The sequence below is a fragment of the Pyrus communis genome, chromosome 3 (assembly GCF_963583255.1).
Source record: "Pyrus communis chromosome 3, drPyrComm1.1, whole genome shotgun sequence".
NCBI classification, from domain to species: domain Eukaryota; kingdom Viridiplantae; phylum Streptophyta; class Magnoliopsida; order Rosales; family Rosaceae; genus Pyrus; species Pyrus communis.
This window is the reverse complement of record NC_084805.1, coordinates 21996303-22014632: the sequence shown is the minus strand read 5'-3', so window position 1 is coordinate 22014632 and position 18330 is coordinate 21996303. Positions and strand designations below refer to the sequence as shown.

Here is an 18330-nt window from a genome sequence, read left to right as displayed (position 1 = left end):
AAAGTTGGAAAAGGTCACAAAGCAATGTACTTTTCATGCAAAATAACAATATAACAGAAATGTTGGATTATTTTAATTGGTCTCGAACCAACTTTTAGGCCCAATATGCAATGCCCTAGTCCATAATTTTGTTTTTCCAACCATATCATGATTCGTGACGCATCAAACTAAACATGTTTACTACAAATTGGAAACAGTGGAGATTGAACAGAGAGATATGATGGTGGTTTGATTCTATATGTAGCACCCCGGTACCTACTTTTATTTGGTGGTTTAGTTAGTTCATAGCTCACCGAAATATCAGGGAAAAAAAATAGTCGGGTAGGAAATAGACACCGACAAATACATGGAGGAGCCGCCGGAAGGAGAGAGAACAGTTGAGAAAAAACCGAGTCTGAATAAAATTTTACTTTGTATATTTAGTAAAAGTATTAAGAGTTATTTGCCATATTAGTAGGGATTTTGCACAATTTGCAAGACTATTAAGATCAAATTGCAATATCAGAAGTTAACCAGAACAACTAGATACCATATGCTTATATTTAAGCTAGCACGTACTTGTGTGGAAGTCGGACTTGTGGTCAGGAAGAGGCTAAAATGCATCCGTAAGTCTTCCCGGTCCTCGAAAGCAATGGATAATCGTAGCTTGCCACCAGTTGTCCCCCTCTCCCCCCTCCTTCTCTCCCCCCCCCCGGCCCTCTTTTTTTTTTTTACTTTAAAAAAAGAAAAAAAGAAAAAAAAGCCAGCACGTACCTCGTTAGAAGGAACCCTAAGCTGTAGAAAATGATACCTCATGTTTAGAAGCTGAGTCTTTATATTTCCAACTCCTATTTGTTTCAACTCATGCTTTCATTTCTCAAAACAAAACTTAGAGATTACTTTCAATTTACACTGAAAATTATAGCGTTGGGAAAATTCATAGTTTTAGTCTTTTCGTTCAGGCAAGTTCCTACCATGGTATTTGATTTGTTGTGCTTCGATCCTTCTAAACCTTTGAACTCTTTATTATATAGGGCTACTATTTATACTAAATTATGTGTATTGTTTCCTATGATAATGGAATATTTTTAATTTCTCTTTCAATTTGGTACTATACACGCGTTATTTTTTTTTATTAAAGGGAAGAGAATATGAAATACAAGATATCAGATGCATAAATAATACTCTAATTACTGTACATTTGAGCCACAACCCTTAGCAGTTATACATGTGATTGTATATTCATTCCCTAAAATCTGGATCCAATAGATTAATGGCGCCATGCATGGTTCGTAAGGAACTTTAACGAAAAGTTTATGATATTGTTCATTTTAATGAAAAACCACATTTTTACACTAAAAAGTCAATCCTGGTACTATTCACTTTACCCTTTATTTTGTCATTTTTGTTAAAATTCAAAGTTTTCAAATAATTTTCATAAGTTTTCCTCAGTTAGTAAGGTTTTTCCACTCTGCATATGGAAAACCAACTCCCTTAATTAGTAACATGTGCCACAACCACTTCCTATATAGCTATACAAAACAAAATTATCGACATTATTAGCAAATTCAAATGATTTTTGTTCTTCTTCTGTTGAGAGATTGAAAAGCCTTAGCCTTCAAGGATTATAGAGATGCCATCTCTTAAGGGAAGTGTTATTGGCACTTCAAAAATCTCATTCTACACTTCTCACAAGTGTATTTAATTTTCCTAATATAGAAAGTTTGGAGTGTAGAATGAGATTTTTGAAGTGCTAATAACAATTCCCTCTCTTAATTATAATTAAACAACTGTGATTTAAGCATACAAAAATTGTACTATATCTGCATGTCAGCTTGCATGTGATGATCAAGTGATTGTTTCCAAAAACATTTTGTTCACTCATGTTCCATAATATTAATCAAAATTCTGAATCCCACATCAGAACATCTTATTAATCAAAATTCTGAATCCCACATCAGAATACCTTGGCTTTACTTGAATTTTTTTTTTTAATCTTATACAATTATAAGTAATTACATGCAGGTCAATCAAACATGCATGTGCTTCTTCTTCTCCATCATTAGTACGTACCACTTGACTATGACTTACGATCGATCTTGAACATGACTGCGGCTGCTAAAATTCATACCGTATATATTGTACTTAATTATAATTGTCAAGGTTCCATGTGCAGCAACTTCCCAAACCGATCGATATTATTAAGACGCCATGCAGTTTCCGAGTTAAGCTAATTAATTTTTTCAAGTATTATTTTTGTTATATATCCTCTATTATTTGATCCTCCTAGGGGTCTTCGGCGAGGTGATCCTCTGTCTCCATATCTATTTATTTTGGTTGGGGAGGTTCTCTCAAGATTGATTCAGAGGGCGGTAGACATTAAGCAGCTGGAGGGCGTGCAGATTGGTGCCTTGGGCCCAGTCATTTCACATTTATTCTTTGCCTATGATACCTTAATCTTTTTGAGAGCTGATGTGCAAAATTGTAGGAATCTGGTGCACATACTTGAGAGGTATTGTGATGCTTCGGAACAGAAAGTGAATATGCAGAAATCAAGTGTCTTCTTCGGGGAAAATATTCCAAATGGGGTTTCGGTTGAACTGGGTAACATTCTTGGTATTCCTGTGGTGGATAATCCGGGCACTTATTGGGTGTTCCTACTATATGGGGACGTTCGAAGAAATGTGGCCTTGCCTATGTGAAGGGGAGGATATTGGGGAAGCTGCAAGGTTGGAAATAGAGTACTTTATCAAGAGCGGGGAAAGAAGTCTTGATTGAGGCAGTGGTCCAGGTTATTCCCGCCTACCCTATGAGTATTTTTAAATTCCCCGCTATTGTTTGTCAAGAGTTAGATGCCTTGGTTGCGGGCTTTTGGTGGGGAAGTAAGGGGGAGCTGCGGAAGATCCATTGGGTGTCAAAGGAGGTCTTAGGCCTTCCTAAAGATATGGGTGGATTGGGCTTCAGGAACTTTCAAGAGTTTAATGATGCTTTACTTGCCAAACAGTGTTGGCGTTTGATTTCTAAGCCAAATTCGCTTTGTGCACAAGTGATCGAGGCTAGTTATTTCTCACATTGTTCCATTTGGGAGGCCAAAAAAGCTTCCTGGGCCTGGACGAGTCTTCTCTCGGGTAGGGAGTTGCTTCGAAATGGCTCCCATTGGCAAATTATGAGGGGCGAAGATGTGCGAGTGTAGGTGGATCGGTGGCTGCCATCGTTACCTTCGGGACACCCTATGCCACTTGGAGAGGTTAGGGTCACTAAAAACTTGCGTGTCAACTCTCTTATATGCCCAGTTTCAAGGCAGTGGGATTTAAGCTTTCTGCAGCCTTTCCTCTCTGCGATGGATCAAGAGGCGATTAGAGACACTCCAATCGACGACCCGAGTAGGAAAGATCGGTTAGTTTGGGCTACTAGTAGGGATGGCAAGTACTCAGTCAAGTCTGGATATCGATAGATCTAATTGAGGATGCTAAGGTTGAGGGATCATCGTCAGTTTATTGCTCGTTTACTCATAAAGGAATGTTGGAAAGGTATCTGGCAGCTGTAGGTGTCTCTAAAGATCTGGCATTTCCTTTGGATCTCGATGCACAATGGCCTGGCAACTAGAGCTGCTCTCTTTAAACGATGGTCATCCCCTTCCCAATTGTGTCATATTTGTCATTGCCAAGATGAATCAATTGAGCATCTTTCCTTCTCTGTACATGGGTGGAACCTATTTGGTTTGGAGGTGCTCTAAACTATAAAGTGGATCGTGCAGGTATTCATTCTTGGGTGATATGGTTGCAAGCAATTTTGTTTTCTAATCTTGGGTCCGCAGCTAATAGAAAGTGGGTTCAATCTTATGTTGCGTTGACTTGTTGGTTTATTTGGAAAGCCCGCTATAATTTTGTGTTTAATCAAGTACCAATTAATCCTACCAGGGTGCTTATGGCTTTAACCAATGCAATGGGTTCCTTTTTGGATGCGGTGAAGGGCTCGAGGATCAGAGGGGCAATGGTGAATGCACAGGAGGGCCAAGTTTCAAGGTGGTGTTCTCCTATCTCTCCTTTTTCAAAAATCAATGTGGATGCTAGCTGGTCTAATGTGTCTAAGTTGGGCTTCACTGGGGAGGTGATAAAGGCAGCAGGTGGTAGGTTTTTGGCAGCAGTGAGGTACTCTCTAAGGGCTCTCAATGCTACAGCGGCGGAAGTTGTGGCACAGCTTCGTGGCTGTGAATTGGGTGCTTCTTTGGGTATTGGTTTTGTTATTCTCAAGTCAGACTCTCTAGAAGTTGTTTCTTGTTTATGTCATTCTCTTGACAATGGCAGTTGTGAGCTTATCTTATCTTGGCAAGGGCCAATAAGATGGGTGGGGCTTTCCAGAACTGTCGCTGGTCTTGGGTGCCAAGATCAGCCAATATGGCGGCGCATGTTATTGCGTTGGTTGGTTTTCCAAAGATGAGTGAATCTGTTTGGGTCGATAGGCTCCCATCTTTGCTGGTTCATGTGTTGAACAATGATGGTCTTCTGTGTCCTCATTAATTTTGCTTTGATAGTGTTTGGGGTGACGCTTTCACTTGGTTGAAGTGTCTTATGGTTGTATCCCCTTGCACTACTTCTATCATGGTCTGTCTCTCTTGGTGTTTGCCTCTTGGTAGGCTTCCTTGTACCTCTATGGCTTCTTAGCCCTGGAATGGTATTCCTAGTTTCCAAAAAAAGAAGTATACAAGGCCTGCAGCACCTGCAGGCTAATCATAAGCTGCCAGGCCGGAATTTATTTTCATATATTACCTGCAGCAGCCACAGTATTTTATTTTATATTTAACTCAAATAATACTATATATTTCGTTGATGAATGGCCAATTCAAGAATCGAACTGTTTGACTAAAAGATTTGTTAATTTTTTGTTTGGCGTGTGAATTAAACAAGATATGTTCGCATTGGAATTTGAACTACGAATCAATGAGTCAAATATTATCATAAACTCCAAGTCGATCGAAGGTGTGTTTTGCCCACTTTCTTGGAAGTTATTATTAATCATACAATTGAGGTTATGACTTCCATATATATATATATATATATATATATAAAAAATCCTTTCATTTTAATTCATTTTTCCTCTTATTTTAAGATATAAATTTCTTGTTCATTACTTTAAATGAGAACAACTTTCAAGTATATATATACTCGTATATATGATTTGTTAATTGGCGTATTATCCATTTGCTAATTATTGGCTTGGTGATCGGCTAATTGAGATTTCTTCTTCTAATTGTTTAAAACATGTTGGAGGATTGGGGAATCACACTCTTGTTTATCATGTGGAGACCAATTTGGGTTAATGTGTTACTACCAACTTTCCAAAGACTTGGAGAAAGAGACTTACGTACATGTAGAGGTAAGCTCTACTATATTGTAGCTACAATCTCCGCTATTGGCCAATTAATTAAGTTTATAGTGTTAACACATAGCCACCCTCACTCCAAGCACTGCCTCAGGGTTAGCCCTGAGGATAGCCCAAGTAGGTGCCCGCTTAGGGCCTCCACTTCGGAGGGGATCCCAAATTTTTTTTACATCCTGAGGGTAGCCCAAGTTGATGTAGTGGAAATGTTCGACTTCCCTTTTCTTTGGGGTGTGAGTTCGAAACATGGAGCTGCCTCTTTAGTCACTAGTTTTTTTTTTTTTTTTTCCTTCAAATTTACTCCCAATCCATATGTCTAAATGCATATAAAGTTATAAAACTCAAGTCCCCTTGCAATTTTTTTCTCTTTCTACTTCTCAATCTCTCCATTTCTATCGAATGTTTAAACCAACTATCACATAGTCTTAAAGATTGTATTTTGAGGTAATCAAAACTTTAAATTAATATTTTGCTTTTCAATGATTTTTTATTTAATGAATTATTTTAATATTCGATTCGTTAGTGTAATGTTGATTTTAGGGAAAAAAAAAAAAACACAAGAGAAACAATTGGCGTTGCTGAGTTTATTATACTTGTCAATCAAGTTTTATTGTTCTTTACTGTCTTGATCATCAAGTTTTATTGTTCTTCACTTTCAATTTTAGACTCTTGACTGCAAACATTTTGTACGTTTATGTCTAAAAACGTGGGACGTGTAATGTTTGTATATTTATCTTCTTTTGATATTAATTTTTAATGATATTTGATGTGAAAATATAATTTTTTATGTATTTAGCAAATTCTTTTTTTTACATATTAATGTACAAAGAACCAGGGATCAGAGGACTTTAGGGTCTCACTTCGAAGGCTTGCCTAGGGCCTCCAAATTCTCAAGGCCGTCCTTGCACTGCCTCCCTCCTTGCCCAAGAACCTTAGATCTGCAGCAACTATCCCATCTTTTCTTTCTCCTAGCTCTTCATTCCTTCCTTTCCCATCTTTCCTCAACATTCTTTCCTCTCTGTGATTCCGTTTTTCCTGCCCTCTTGGCACTTCTTTATGCCTTCCTTCTCCCCTCTTAGCGGATCTTTGTCAGAAATTCAGAGGGATGGACCAGTGATCCATTCCTCCACATTGATACCATCTCAACTTAACCATCTCTTACTCAGTATTGAGTTTTATCACAAAAGCCCTTAATGTTATTAGGGGTGGAACAACACATTTGTATATTGTATTTTATTTTCTCAATTCCCAATGTGGGACTTATATTCAACACACACCCCACGTGAGACAACGCATGGCATTACATTAAACCTAGTAACTTGGGCACAACAAAAACGATGTTATATAAAACTGGTAACTCATGCACAATATGGACCCATAAGACCTACAATCGAACCTGCTCTGATACCATGTCAGAAATTCGTAGAGATATGCTACTGGTCTAGTCCCTTGCCTTCTCTCAAGGTCTTATTCCTTGACTTAAGCTTAATTCATGGTTTTGGGTTAGATTCGTTGTCATTGGAGGGTCGAATCCACTTCAAACCACTTGAATTCATGGTGGTGACACTCTCCCCACTATCGTGTGGTTGCACAGCCTTAGGGCCCAGATCTGTGGCGAATCTGTTGGCTTGGCATGTGGAAGTTATGGATCCAACTAGTGTGGTGAAGTTGCAGGTGGTTTTGCCTAGAGTGTCATAGTCCTCCATTGAGACTAGCTGACTGGTGGACTCTTTTTTTAGATTAGTGTAGGTTTTGTTTGTGTCACAGTAGGTAATGTGGTATCGCCTTTGAGTGATGACTTGATATGGTCTCACCTTCGAGCGACGATTCTACGTGGTCTCACCTTCAAACGATGATTCTATGTAATCTTGCCTTTTAGTGGTGACTTTATGTGTCCTCTGTCTCCAGAGACGACTTTGTGTAGCATTGCTCATCAGCGAAGATAGGTGTGTGCACTAGTATAGGTTTGTTCCATTTATTGTTCTTGTGACATTCTATATTGGTGCACCTATACTTGTGGTCGCCATGTAGGGGTTTTGATTAATTGCTTGTTTGTGCAAATCCTCTCCAAATAAATGTATTGGTCACTGGAGCAATGTACCTAGTTAACACTCTTGTATTTGATTATGATGATCAATGAAATCCCGCTATTATTTCTTGTAAAAAACAAATATGGTACAACAAATAAAATTTGATTTCATATTTCACATGTATAAAACACAAACCATATTTCATTCTAATACTTACGATTTTGTTAACTACATTTATTTAATTCTTCTTGGATTCTGTACAATTAAACAGAGTAATTTGGATTATTTTTTGTATTAGCTATGCTGAAGAAGTTACGCACTAATGATTTGATCTAGTGGGTTCTAAACAAGATTGAAAGGGTAAAAATAGTTCACGAAATTTAAGAATTAATTGAGTTTTGATACGATGAATGCAAATACGATACAATGGGTTCTATTAAAGCCAAACGTATTATGTCAGACGTACTGAAGAATAACTCAAACTTAAGTGTTAGTATTTCTCATTCAAAATCCTAGCCACCCTTTACGCTCCCAAATCCAGATCCGAAACCATTTTAGCCGTCGGTTCCTTGCTTTGGCTTGGGGCTACTGGCAACCACTATCACCCTTTCGATAATTCTGATTTCGGGGTGTAACACAATCCTCAACTGGTTTTGCGGCTATGCCACCTTGTTCACTCAAAAATGACGGAGACGCCTCCTTGGGCAATCTAATTTGGCGATTAGACCGCTTAGGCTGATCTTGCAGCTGCGCCATTTGAGTGATCAGATTTGGTGGCTCCGCTGCTTAGCACGCTAAAAATTTGGCGGCTTCACCGCCTCCTTTGACACGTGAACACTGTGGATTCCGCTTGAACGTTGTTGGTGCAGGTTTCCTTGGTCAGAGAGTCACAGCCCTCCATGGGAATGGGCCGGGCAGTGCATCTTTGCTCAGAGTAGTGTAGTTTGCTGTCTCGTCTAACGAGTAACGTGGTCGGTCTTTAGCAATGGCTGTATGTGGTTTTCATCTTTTAAGAGATGAGTTATGTGGCCTTATTTTTCAACGATGACTTTAAGTGGTCTCGCTCTTCGGTGATCACTTTATGTGGCCTCGCTATTCATCAACGACCAGTGTGTATGCCGATCCGAATATGTTGCCTCTATCATGTTTTGTGATAGATTTCCATTGTTGTTGTTTGTAGTTTGGGCATGTGGTAGACGTTTAAGGGTTTTGCTTTTATTGTGTGCTTGTGCAAATTCATTAAGATCAATTTCTCAGTCACTAGAGCCATCTTATCCATTTGGCACCTCTGTATTTGTTATCTATTGGCACCTTTGTATTTGCTTGTGATGATGAATGAAATACAACTTTATCGTTTCTTGTCAAAAAAAAAAAAAGAAACATAGATGCTAGCTTAAGTGCTTGCGTCATCTTCATACAACAAGGTGAGCATGTGTAGGAACCTGCTGGGGATGTATATGATCAGTTAGTAGCTATCTATAGCTAGAGGAAAGGTAACGTCAATGGACAACAATAACAAGATTGCTGCTAGAAGACATTACTAATATGGTAGGTTGCCCTACATACATATAATATAAAAATCGAGAAGAAGCTCGTCAATAATGTAAAAGTGCAGTCCTGCATACAATCTATGAAATTATCCAATTTTAGCTTCATTATCTAGCAAGCTATACATATATAACCAATAGATGTCATGCGACTTGTATCACTAGTAGCTTTCATCACATTTGACATTTCACTCAATGGTTGATTTGATAGTTGAAAGAGGCATGAAACTATTATCCAAATTACAGAGAAGAAGAAGATGAAGTTTTTAGAAGGAAATCAAAGCTTGTATTAATAGTTGAATAGATTACAGAAAATGAGAGAAAGTTTACAATTTATACTAACCTACAAACTAACTCTAACCTGTAAGAATCCTACTTAGATTTAACAAGTTGTGATAAAAGAGGGTTACATGTTGATAATATAATTCTATAGAGTTTGAATATGTGGAATAGTTAACATCATATTTTTGTGGAAGCACATTCAGAATGCTTTGAAATAATCACTTAAGGTATTTTACCACTAATCCAGTACTCCATTTAAACCGAGATTTGGTTCAAAGGGACAATAGATGGAAGTTGGCTGCCATTGCCACAATAAATGTAGGAATTCCCTGCTCACAGAAAAAACGTTCTAAGAAAATGGTTCCATCACCATAAGAACATAAAGGCTTCAAGTGAGTAGAAGACTTTCTTTGGACGATTACTTGCAGACTAGGGTTCTCTCGTTCATCCAACTCAATGTCGTCTTCAGGTATCCTCAAAAGCTTTACCTGATTGTATAGCATTAACCTTGCACGCGTGCATGTGTGTGTAATGGCGCAATGGTATGTGGTTAACACGAAACACATACATATTGATCTTGTTTTAAATAGCATGTAATGCTTGTATAGAGCTAACCTTAATTTTTAGTTCTAACATAACCTTCTAACAAACTCTTCCTAGACCAATCTGCACCATTCAATCATAAATCAATCTCCACCATACATTTGTTCATACTTTCAACATTAATTTCAAATTGTTTAACGATCGGTGGTTAACTTCGAACATTATTCTAGGAATATCATGCATATATAAATTACGGTTTATGTATCGATAGTCACACAGTTCATACCAATCTCGAATATTGGCTTCATTAAACTCACAAGTCCTTCCGAACTGTCACGCGTAGTATCTTTGATCTAACATGATTCTTTTAAATATATTGAAATATATGTTCATATATTTTTAAAGGGAAGTGCTGAAGATTGAAGAAGAATATATATATTTATATATATACACACACATCAACTGTCACCGAATTTCTTTGTATCCAATCATGAAGTCCACGTCGAACCTGTGTTTTTTTATATACAATAATATATATATATATATATATATATATATATATATATATATATATTTATGTGTGTGAGTGTGTGTGTAAAACTCATGCAGCTGGCTGGCAACATAAGTCAAGTACGTAGCCTGGCATAAAATGGGGTTATGCCATTAATTATACATACATATACATACACACACATACATACATATACATACATACATACATACATATACATACATACATATATATATATAAAGCTGTAAAGCCCTCGTGGAGCCACCAGGCCCACCACCTCCAATGCTCCAGTTAAATTATTCCCTCGGAAATGGCTACGGTTTTGTTCCTTCTGGATTAGCACACAATAAGCCTTAATGAGCGCCTGCAATCCGACTTCACTCTGATTAAGTACTCGATCTATAATTCCAATTTAGCTAGAGATGATGTCAAAATCTTAATTATTATTTTTTAACGTGTCAGTAAATTTGTTAGCATTTTATTCTTTTATTAAATTTATATTGTTTGACTGTGATATTCTCTTATTATTTTTTTAATAAGAATCAATATGATTAATGTACATCATGGTTCATGATCTAGTATGATAATATTTCTCTACATATGTGGCCTTTTTTCTTATACACAAAGGCAGGAATTACTTTCCCTAATTATCGGGTTAATGTACTAATCGGGGTAAGGGTCAAAGGTCAAATTAGCACAGCCTAGTTGGTAAACATATGAATCTCTAAAAACAGAATACTAGCTAGCATCAAAGTAAATATTATAGAATCATCCGAGCTTATTCTCTAATATTCTACTTCAGTATAGCAATCTTGGATTCTAAAATGATAAAGATTTGTAGAAATACAGATAAGCAGAAAATCCTCAATGATATTATTCTTTTCACTTTTATATGTATTTTGACACATATTTTTATGAGGTCCACTTCGTAATGTATTTCAATGATCCAAACGTCTATCTTTAAGGTCTTTCCTCAAGAATCATGTCTATCAAAATACCCAAATCTTAAACCATATGACCGTGTGGGATTAAGGATTTGAGGTTTCTTTGTAGAACCATGTTCGTCCATTTTCTTCACTACAAATAAATGTTTTAATGGTGATTTTGTATTTGTCTAATTTTTTGTAAGAATTATCTATGAATAATGTTCTACAAAATAAACAATTCAAATCGTTAAATACGTTACGGAGTAAGCCTGCAAAACATGTGTAAAAAAATTGGGTAAATACTCTTTACAGATTTCACACTTAGATACTGCACCTCTTGATCATATTATTTTGAACAACATATATATAGAGAACATCCATCGAGCGCTCTTTTAAGGATATATATGATCTGGTAAAGTATTGAAAAGTTGTTGGTCACACATTTCAGCCAATAAAACATATGATCATGTCACTCGTATGGTTGAGCTTAATTTCGGATAAGGTTAAAATTGATTCCGAATTAAGAAAGCTAATTAACAATAATTAATCAAGTGAATGGTGTAAAAAATACGTCTTTGTGACGCCTCTATTGCACTTGAGGTAGCCAAGCATGCAGGGCCCCGTCCTTCACTTCATGATCAGTTTTGCATTTGTCACCATATACATTTGGTACCTTATCCTTTTCAATTACTTGTCCATTTCTGCTTGTTTTGTTTCAAGCTGGATCCTATTCGGGTCCACAATTAATCCACATTTCACTTGATTGACTACATAATCAAATCAAAATTTCTTATTTATTCTTCTTCTTCTTCTTCACACTCCACATTATTTTTATTTAGATAATGCTAGAGAGATTAAATTGTGAAACTAAATTTACAAACCAAATGATGTGTCACCAATAATCACGTTAAGCACGTTAATCTAATTATCAACAACCACATCATTTGATTTACAAAATTTGATTTAAAATTTTGATCTCAGTATTATCGTTTTTATTTTTATTTTTATAAAGTAATGTTCAAAATTGAAATAATTTTTTTGTGGGGTCTTGAACATAATATATTCTGCCACCATTTTCCATGATTTCTTGTTTGAGACCACCTTAGCCTACTCATATGTCATTACAAATTACATAGTCATCGGAATATCAGATTTGTATATATCATATTCATAGGCAAATGGGCTCCCCTAAAAAATAATCCTCTCTTTCTATTTTTATTTTTATTTTTTGGTCGTGAAATTGATATATGCAAATCTGATATATAAAGTAAGGTCATGTTTGTTAATTGCACTTTCAAAAATATATCATGGATTATAAAGACAGATTGACTGCACCAATCCTTGATTTTTATGTATTAATTAGGAATACCAAACATATATAAGTAAGTTTAAGGGCTGCATTTAAAACGACTGAAACCGTTTTTAGCGAAAATATTTTAGAGTTCTAAAATCATTTAATTAAGTGTTTCCTAAAACAACTGGTGCTTCTTGCATGAAGCACTTTAATTATTTTCTGGATTCACTTGCATTTTTATCAATGATTGGTTCGGAAAATGTTTTCACCAGAAGCGCTTTCAGCCATTTTAGAAGCACTTCCAAATAAGCCACTATGTTTAATTTGGCCCGGCGCGCATAATGCATTTAGATTTGAGGTTAGGACACAAACTACCTCATTTCAGTAATGCCCCTAGCATTTGGTGTAATCCTTGCCCATTAGAATTTTGCTATTTTTCAGCTCCATATAAAGCAGACTTTTTAAAATCTTATGTTCCATATATGTATTTTTCCATCCTTTGGGAGCAAGAGGAGTTAGGAGAACCTGCATACTAAAAGGACGAAAGTTTTTCGTCTTTGCATTATGCAATGCACGAGCTCTAACTAACAAGATTTGACATAGAACTCATTAATGATATACCGTAAACACTATACAAAAGTCAGAAAACTGATGCCGAACAAAACTTACATTGAACGGGTTCGAATCCTTATCTTATTATAAATCTAACTCGTTACGCCGTCGTTCCTGAAGATGTTAGTGTTACTAGCTAGTTCAAAGACCATGCATGGATCTTAAGCTAGTTATAGTTATGATCAATGTTTAGAGCTTAGTATTAAAGAGAGGCAGCTAGGTAGACTTTGTATTTTCCGTTCATGTTTGTGCTCCAATTAGGGTTTTTGTTTTTTACGCAGAAAAACAAATAATTAACACTTATTTCTTATCAAAATGTTAAAATTAAATTAAATTAATCAAATCCTTGATATATACTAGCGTATAAATATAAGTGACACAAGCATATCACCTACTCAAGATAAATTTTGAAGTAATAATATTGGTACATTTGCTTGAAAAGATCGATAAAAAAAACCCACCTACCTAGAAATCTTTGACAAGTTAGAGGCATGCCACCAAAACATCTTTGACAAGTTTCAGTGATATGTATCGATTGCATGGTAATCAATCTACATTTCAACTAATTAATATGAGATCAAGTTATAAGCTCTCTATCCCTCTAGCTACCTAATCAATAATGTTACTAATTAAGTCTCTAATTAGTACGTAATTACCATTTAGAAATTTTAGCAGTGACTTCCTGAACTGTGCAGTATTGCTATGCAGACTTAAGGGTAATGCTATGGAGACTAAATTTGTAGACAAAATTTACAAACTAATGATGTGTCACTAATAGATAAGTACGTTTATCAACGTTTAAGTAATAAATCAATCATCAACCTTTATGTCATTTAGTTTTTAAAATTTTGTCTACAAATTTAATCCTCATAACATTACTCAATCCTTATTCATATTAGGTGGCAAATGTATTAAGGAATTAGTCATGGTGTCATTGCTTTAGGTGGACATGCAATTTATGCCTTGATTTGTGTATCTAGACTTATCTAATTTGGACTCTAAATCGTTGGTGCGTTGAATGAGATTTGTTTTGACAGTTTCTTTTAATCATTGAGTTTAGGCAAGATTAACTGCCGGACTATGTGCATGTTCGGCCATAGTTGGTATATATAATTTGCTGTTTTTCTTTTTGTTCCCTCTAAAATATTACTGCTGTACTAAGCAAGGTTGTAAGTTGTAACTACACCCACATTCTTGGTAGAAGGATGTTTTAGTCAGTTTATACGATGCGTGGGTTAATTTAGTCTGGTGATGCATTATGAATTATGTGTACATCAACAATCAGATCATTCTTGTTGGATTTCACTGACTTGATTGACACCTTTAAAACTCACAAGGTATCAACGATCAATATCATCTCTATCTTACCTACTACTAACTTAACTGAAGCCTTTTAAATCCACAATGTATCAACAGTCTATATTACCTCGACTCCACCCTCGCTCTAATTTGATTGACATCTTTAAAACCCAAAGTATCACCTCTGTCTGACTTACCTAATAGTAACTTACCTAAGAGTGCGTCAACGATCAGTAAATAAATTTATTCACACATGACATTCTGTTCTAATAACTTAGTGTCACGTGGAAAAAAAACTTAAATGTAACATTGTATTATTGAATCGAAACCACATATATAACTTGATTGACTACTTTACTCTTGTAGTGATTTTAAATACAATTTTTGAAATTAAACTACAAGGATGACACTCTACTTTTTTTCTAAGATGCTTGCTTGTGCTTCAGCCCTTCATCTACCACGGTCAAAACTTCATAATCAACCGAAACCATCATCCACGCGAATTGACCAAAAACACCCTTCACCAGAAATCCAGACAGACAAAGTCATCCCTAAACTCAAACAGCCACCAACAAACACGCAAATTACGGAAAAGACACCATTTTCAACTCGGTCGTATGGCATCAAAACTTTTTCCAGATCCGTTTGGGACGTTACAACCCCCGACATTAACACAGTCCCAGTTCCGTGATTTGGTCCCAACTTCGTGTCCTGGTTCCGTGCCGCCCTCATTTTCCCGGAAAACTCTGCCCCGTTTGGACTCCCAGAAAATGCAAAACACTGTCTGGAAATACAACTCACTATTCGCTAACCCCAAAACAAATGAATAATTTCTTCATCCAATTTTCCACGAATCCAAGTTTTAATACTAGCAATAATCTACTCTAACACATGAAAGATTCGAAATTCAGTGCAGAGGAAAAACATACTAATACCGCCAATTTAAGCACAGGTATGCGGAATCTCAACTGTAGAGCTACATGATTTCTTTTCTTTACCATTTTCCATCCCATATTTTCTTGGGAAACAAGCAGAAAATTAAGACAAGAAGAAACAGAACATAGAATTTGGGACAAAAAAGTACAAATATTTTCCGTTCTGCTACGACTGTAATTTCTAGCATTTCACCAGTATTTCTTCCCTTTACAACAACACCCCACCCCACAAAAAATAAAATAAAAAACGTGTCGCTTCGCGTCGCTTCGTTTTAATCGATGTATTTACATAAAAGGCCAAAAGATTTCCCTGAATTACCAAATCTACCAGGATCTCAGGTCGACGGAGTCCGAGTTGAGAAGGTCGTGCAGGTCGCACGACGGGGCCTGTCCGAGGCGGAGCGCCTCGAGCACGCGCTCGAAGACGATCACGTGGCATGGGATCCGGAGGACTCCCTTCTGCTCGTAGCCGTACTCCTGTGCCGACTTGTTGAGGAGCTCGACGAAGACCGGGTGGTTCAGGAGCTCGGCACTGACCACGAACCACTCCATCTCCTCGCCGACATAGACCGGGACGTGGCCCTCGGGGACCACCGGCTCGCCAGAGGATGATGTCCGGCGCCGGAGCTTTACACGGAAGGACTCGTTTCTGCGCGGGCGGGCGGAGGCGTCGGCCGGGGAGGGCAGGAGGCAGTACTGCGATGAGTCGGCGACGCGGGAGAGTCGGCGGATCAGCTGCTTCATGGTGATGTACGGACGGCGTAAGGAGATGAAGAGAGAGAATTGAAGAGTTTTTCAGAGAGAGAAAGAATTGGAGAAGTGGGTGTGAGGGGTGTGAGGGGTGTGAGGAGGGGAAGGGAATATATAAAGGGCTAGAGAGAGAAAGAATAAAAGAAAGAGCGGAGGAGAGAGAGAATGTCATAGTGAAATGTTAAGACATGGAAAGGCGATGATGAGAGAACGTTGGGAGGTACAATTAGGTGTACTTGGCAGGTACAATAAGTGAGAGAGACTGTTCTTTTCTTTTTTTTCCCTTCAATTTTTTAATTATTCTTAAACAAAACTATTAAATATCATGGATCATTTTTTATTTCTTGATTGCAGAATTATAATTAAATTACCGTACTGTCTTTCTTCTTTTGTTTTAGATTTTTGGTGGGCACCATCATTCGCACTTGCAGGTAGACTGCAGGTTTGGCATTCATCTTTTAATCTCATTTGTTTTTCTATCTTTAAGAAATGCTAACGAGATTTTTTTCAAAGTAAAACTCTCTATTAAATTCTTCGTCATTTTATGTTTTGATACAATATTTTACAATGTTGGCATGAATATTATGCAAAAAACATAAGATGGCGAAGAATTCATAGAAAATATTACTTTTGAAAAAGTCTCTTTTGCATTTCCCTTCTATCTGTATATTAAGTGAGAAAGGTAAATAACCAGATATAAAAAGCGAGTAAAATTGTAAAAACAAGAACAATTAAAAGAGAGTGAAAACAACTACGCTTCCTTTAATTTTCTTCACATTGTAGCTAACGTTGTAGTTACGCTTTCGATGTAGACAGCAACAAGTGTTGTGCTTTCCACTTTTTCTCTACCCGCTACTTGCACTTACCAAATTAATCGGCACTTGCTCGATGAAGGATGGTAATCCATGCTTGCTAACCATTTGCCCCTTCGCCTATCCATCCTCCTTTGGGCAAGTGACGATTCTTTTGGTTTGGTAAGTGCAAGCAGTGAGTAGAGAAAAGTGGAAAGCACAATACTCGTTGCTAATTGCATCAAAAGAGAGATACGTTCGAGAAGAAAAGACATCGGCAGTTCCGTCTCCTTCGAGTAACTGTAACGTCAATGTTTGTGAACGTTGGAATGTGGAGAAAATTAGGGAAGCGCAGTTACTTTCATTCTCTTTTAACTGTTTAGTTTTTGTAATTTTACAGATGAAAGTTTCAAGGATTTTAAAAGTTTCACCATTTTTGCTAGAGTGATACACAGCAAGTTGCTATTGAAACTTTGCATGTTCCAATCATTTCTTGCCACAAAATCGGTGTTTTTTTTATAGATATAAATACATTCGAAAGAACATGCAGAAAGAAACATTCCAAAACCATTTCACAAAAAAGCAAACTGTCACGGGATGATATTACTACATGCATGTATGCCATCTGCTCAAAGAAATCAGAGCAAACAAAATTTGGAAACTGCCTCAAAGTTGACACTTTAAAAGTACCACATTACCTTTTTTTCCTTATTTTTTTGGTTTTATTTTTTCTCTCATGTATGGATAACAATCCTAAAGAATTCGTTCTAAACCACTTGTAGTCAGAATCAGATGCATACTGGGATCTAGATGGTCTTAGAACCACCTAAAGTTTTGAAAATATAGATGTGAAGATCTCTAAAGGACTTTTCGAATGTTTTATACGGGTCCCATTGTGCTTATCAAGTATTTGATGTAATACATGTCAGACATATCTTAATGGGTTGAGTGGACAACATCGGACAAACTCTCTCAATATCATTGATTAAGCGTTTGACGAAATGCCTCAATAAATTGATTTTTTTTTCGCGTTTTGCACTTTATTTTTATAAAATTATAAAAATAAAAAAATAATTAAAAAAAAGTTGAATTTTAACCGATCACCTAAATTCAAATGCTGGATTTCCCACCGCTTGTAGTTGCCATAATGTCATCATTTCTTTCTTCTTCTTTTTTTATTTTTATTTTTATTTTTATTTTTATTTTATATATGATCGATTTTGTCACCATGGGAATCGAAATTCTATGAAAAAGACAAGATTTTCTAATCCATGATAATAATATCAATATGCGTGGATTATGTTCTTCAATTGAAGGGACTCAATAGTCAATCCCTTGATATAAGCCTAATTCTACATCATTAACGCATAAACTCTCGCCATCACTTGGATTACTTTTTATTATAAATTGGTTTTGCATAAAATTCCAAGTTCATTCGTAGTATTGCAGTCA

General features: G+C 36.5%; 1 protein-coding gene across 1 annotated transcript; it reads right to left on the bottom strand.

Moving 5' to 3' along the window:
• Positions 1 to 15486: 15486 nt before the first annotated feature.
• Positions 15487 to 16157, bottom strand: LOC137730204 (auxin-responsive protein SAUR71-like). Its single transcript, XM_068469275.1, has one exon. The coding sequence runs from the start codon at positions 16079 to 16081 to the stop codon at positions 15662 to 15664; it is 420 nt and encodes a 139-aa protein (XP_068325376.1). The 5' UTR covers positions 16082 to 16157; the 3' UTR covers positions 15487 to 15661.
• Positions 16158 to 18330: the final 2173 nt, after the last annotated feature.